Below are 5,040 nucleotides of genomic sequence, written 5' to 3' on the forward strand. Positions count from 1 at the left end.
GTGGTTGTGTTAATCTAAATAATTACCCACGCGTATTAAATGTTTCATTAAATCACAGAACAAAGTAAATTAGATTAAGAAGTTCCTACATACCTTTCGACATTGCTGCGCCATGACCAGTGGGTGTCTCATTAGTCACCTCTTCGTCCACAATATTGTTCGTTGAATCATCTGTAATAAACGCTTTATTTACTTTGCTTACTATTACACGCGTATTAAATGTTTCATTAAATCACAGAACAAAGTAAATTAGATTAAGAAGTTCCTACATACCTTTTGACATTGCTGCGCCATGACCAGTGGGTGTCTCATTAGTCACCTCTTCGTCCACAATATTGTTCGTTGAATCATCTGTAATAAACGCTTTATTTACTTTGCTTACTATTACACGCGTACTACTGTTTATAATTTAATATTCTATATACTTACATTTATTAATTTTATTTGCAATATCTTCTTGGAATAATTGTAATATTTTTGCATGATATGTTGTGTTGGTATTGTATTCGGTTTTAAATCTCTTCGATTGCTGTTTGTATTATAATCGTCATCTATAAAATGCAAACTGCATATTCGAGCATCTGTAAATGGAATCCAATTATCTCGCCCCGTGGCCGCGATCCAGTACTTCATGATTTTCTCATTTTTAAATGTCGAAATCTAAAATTAGTTTATAAGATGTAACACACAGAATAGAAAAGGAAATGAATCATGTGATAATTGTTAAGATATAAGTTTGCTTGCATGAAATATAAGGTTACTTCTATATAATACAGTTAAATAGATATAAAGCTAAATTGATTGCACTTACCTATGATATGTTATCTCTAAGTTTTTGTTCCGCTTTGTACTTTTGCAATTTATAATGCAACAACGCACCGTCATAGTAAATATTAATTTATATCCCGTGTATATCGAGACACGAATCACTCGGTATCCTCGGTATCACATGTGGTAATGCATCGGCCATATTACCGGAATCATCACGTGATCACGTCACATGATCGCTATGTAATACATAATGCTTGGAACCAACTTTTATGCACGAATATAAGGGAGTTAGCGGTCTAGTGTTATATAGAAGTCTGTGCGGTGACCCCAGTCGATGGAAGACATTCGTCGGAAACAGGGTTGCTAAGATTCAGGAATTAACTAAATATGGAACGTGAAAATATGTATCTTCTGAGGACAACCCCGCTGACATCGTGTCTAGAGGGGTGGAACCACATCAACTAATTGATTCCACATTATGGTGGCAGGGTCCTGATTGGATAACTGAAGCCGATGAAGAACGTCCCGAATTGAATATACCTGTCGTAGCGGAGATACCTGAAGAAAAAAGACGGACCTTGGCATTCGCGGTATTGTCGGATGGGTTTAACATTTTTGAAAGATATTCATCCTTGACCAGATTGATTCACGTAATAGCGTATTGTGCTCGATTTGCGCATAATACAAGAAACAAACTCGAATCTCGGTATGGACAGGTAACTGTTGCGGAGCGTAATGAATCACTGATGATCCTTATAAAGTTGATGCAACAAGAAACTTTTGGTCGCGAGCTAGCAGATCTTACAATTAGATCCAATCGCGAAATTCATCGCTCAAGTAAACTTCATACATTAAATGTATTTCTCGATAAGAACAATGTTATTCGAGTAGGAGGTAGGTTAGAGCATTCAGTTGTATCATTCTCCCGGAAACACCCTATTGTCTTGCCTACTAAACATAGATTAACGGAATTAATCATTCGTCATGAACACTACAGGTTATTACATGCGGGTCCCCAGATGTTATTGGCATCCATTCGAAATGCTTACTGGCCTCTTGCAGGCAGGATAGCCATCAAGCGAATACTTAAAAGTTGCATTGTCTGTTTCCGTAGCAAACCGAAATCATGTGACCAATTAATGGGAAATTTACCGAGGGATCGGGTAACTGTAGCACGTCCATTTCTTAAATGTGGCGTGGATTATGCGGGGCCTTTTAGCATAAAATTGGGACGGAATAAGTCCACAAAGGCGTATCTCTGTTTGTTTGTGTGCTTCACTAGTAAAGCTATACATTTGGAGCTGGCTGTCGATCTCTCAACGATGGCATTCATGAATGCATTCCGTAGATTTATTTCTCGTAGAGGCATACCATCTGATTTATACTCAGACAACGGGACTAATTTTCAGGGAGCCTGTAATAAAATAGTAGAGCTCAATAAATTAGTGAAAAACAACGAGTATCGAAGAGAGATCGGGCAGTTTTTAGCAGCTCAATCGATACGTTGGCACTTTACTCCTCCATACACTCCACATTTTGGAGGTATATGGGAGGCAGGCGTCAAGTCTGTAAAGACTCATTTGCGCAAAATAATGGGCGAAAGATTATTCACATTTGAGGAACTCTACACGCTTCTCGCGTCAATTGAGGCATGTCTCAATTCGCGGCCGTTATGTCCTTTATCCGTTGATCCATCTGATTTGTTGGTGTTAACACCAGGACATTTTTTAATAGGGGAACCACTGACTGCGCTGCCTGAGCATGATCTAGCAGATTTGGCAACCAATAGATTGAACAGATATCAATTATTGACACAAACAAAGTAACATTTCTGGACTCGTTGGAGTCAAGAATATTTGTCTCATCTCCAGCAGCGCGGTAAGTGGCATCAAGCGAAGCGAGAAATATTAATGGGAGATATGGTGGTTTTGAAGGAAGCGAATACACCTCCGATGCGATGGCATATAGGAAGGATAGTGGAGCTGCATCCCGGAACAGACGGATTGACCCGAGTAGTTAGCATTAAAACGACGAAAGGAATTGTAAAGCGTGCGATATCTAAGTTCTGTATATTACCACTCGAAACTAAATTGTAATTGACTATTGAAAGCACCAGCTTTCAAGGCGTGCGGCATGTTGGACATATCAACTGATCGAGAATCAATTTGATCGATATAGATTCGATACTCTCACAGTGGCGCCAATTGTGGCGAAACAGTCGCTTATGCGACCAAACGACGGCAGTTGCCTACGAGAATTTGACAAGACAAGACGTACGAGCTTGTCATAGTATTATCCCTGATGAAAATTGAAAGCTTCTCGCAGCGTCAAAGAAGCGTAAATGAAGAGATTTAACGCTTCTTAGACACTCCAATGACTTTCCATTGACTCTTTGCGGTTTCGAATACCCATACACGTTCCTCGAACGCTCCCTGAACGCTCCGTAAAGTATGTTGTGACGTGGCACAGGGGTGCCCGTTCCGGCTGGCGATCGCGTGGCGTTGACCGACCGGCTTAGCCACCTCACCTCTTTCTTTCGCGCTTTCATGAGATCGGTCTCCGCGGGCGGGGCGGCCCGGCGGGAGCCCGGCGCCTAGAACGCCGACATAGGCCGTCTTGAGGAACTGGCTCGCCCTGGCCAGGCGAGCCCCGGAAGTCTGAAGGGCCTTAGGCCAAAGGGCCCCTCGGACATTTAGAAGATCGGGCGGCGACTAATAGATAATCGCGATTTCATAAGGCCCGCGCGGCGGAATCTCCCCGCCGTCGCGGGCCTCGGCGGGGTGGCGCGCTAGCGTCGCGCTGCGGGCTTCTTGTCGCGGGGCGCGCGCCGTGGGGACACACAGTGGTGGCAGACTCGAGCGGAAGCGGATGTTCTTGGTGGCTGAAGGAGCCGGGGAATGAGAGCTGGAGAGAGCCGAGCCGAACCCAGGGGACCAGCGGCTGACCGTCGTTCCGCAGCGGACCAGGGATCGCCGTGTCCAGGTAGCGGGCCACCTACGGGTGACCCGCCGTCTCGTACCGCTCGCGCGATTACATCCTCGCGCCCGCTCGGCCGCCATTCCGTGTCGCGTACCGTCTCCTCATGCGTTCCGTGTATTTCGTGTCGAGTGCCGTCTAATTAAGCGCTCAGTGTATTTCGCGTCGCGTTCCGTGAGATCGCGAGTATTGGGGGAAATTCGTGTTGCGTCCCGTCTAATTGCATCGAGTACTTCGCGTTGCGTACCGTAGGGCCGTGTCGTTGCGCGTCTCGCGCGCCTCAGAATCGCACGCGGCGTTCACGTGATCACGCGCGGACCCATGCGGCTGCTGCGTGCCGCGCGTCGCGCCGGAATGGAGACATATACCGGGTGCCGTGGACCCTCGGCCTACTTCGCGTAAACTCCCGTCTTTTGCGTCCTTCCGTCTTTTGCGTCTTTCCGTCTTTTGCGTCTTTCAGTCTTTTGCGTCTTTCCGTCTTTTGCGTCTTTTCGTCTTTGCGTCCTTTCGTCCTCTTCGTCTTTCGTCTCTCACGTCCTCCCGTCCTCGGTATCGTGACCCCCTTCTGTCCCGTTACGTGATCCCGTCCTTACGTCGTCCCGTTCATGCGTCCTACGTCTCTCCGTCGTTCGGCGGTTCTCCGCCGCGTATTCCGTCCTGTGATTGTTATCGGGGGGAAGGGTAGCCCATGATGAAAAATGTACCGTTGGTGCCGCTCTGAGGTTACCTCACCCTTTTAATTTTACCCTTCCCGTCCCGTAGAGCTTTACCCGAGTCACCCGGTCCGTAATGTCGACGGGCCTTATTGCCGCGTAAGAACCGCGCCCCTCTGCCAAGGTTAGAGTGGCTGAGCTGGTCGGCCCCGCCGGGATAGCCGATTCTGCCGGAGTCCGCCCGATACGGGAAATAAGGTGGTGCGGCCTTCTCCGCACCTGGCGCCCATTAATTCGGTGTTTCGCTTCGCGATTTCGAGCGGACGGAGTCCGGCAGAGGCCGGTGGCTGGGAGCGAACGTCGCGCTCCAGACTACGTCGATTCCGACGACGGCGACGACGGGTCGAGGCCCCGCGCCCGAGTTCGTAGTCGTTACGGGAAGATTTGGCGCCCAACGTGGGGCCCCGAGAGAAAGACATGGGGGCCTTTGATTGTCGTTATCGGAGGCATAGTATTGTCTCGCATTGAGAGGGTGTGACCGGGAAAGCGCGGATGCGCGCGCGGTGATCTTGTGCGCTTGCGTCTATTGTTTGTCGTAAACTGCGATTTGGCGATCTCGCGCTTTGTATTGCGACGATGT

General features: G+C 47.5%; 1 protein-coding gene across 1 annotated transcript; it reads left to right on the plus strand.

Annotated features, from left to right (window-relative positions):
• Positions 1–1,040: 1,040 nt before the first annotated feature.
• LOC105556657 lies at positions 1,041–2,597 on the plus strand. The gene is made up of 2 exons (XM_012003750.1): positions 1,041–1,130; positions 1,188–2,597. The coding sequence occupies exons 1-2, from the start codon at positions 1,041–1,043 to the stop codon at positions 2,595–2,597; spliced, it is 1,500 nt and encodes a 499-aa protein (XP_011859140.1).
• The last annotated feature ends 2,443 nt before the right edge of the window (positions 2,598–5,040 follow it).

The sequence above is a fragment of the Vollenhovia emeryi genome, unplaced genomic scaffold, assembly GCF_000949405.1.
Source record: "Vollenhovia emeryi isolate VEMERY1.0 unplaced genomic scaffold, V.emery_V1.0 DF939862.1, whole genome shotgun sequence".
Classification (NCBI taxonomy): Eukaryota; Metazoa; Arthropoda; class Insecta; order Hymenoptera; family Formicidae; genus Vollenhovia; species Vollenhovia emeryi.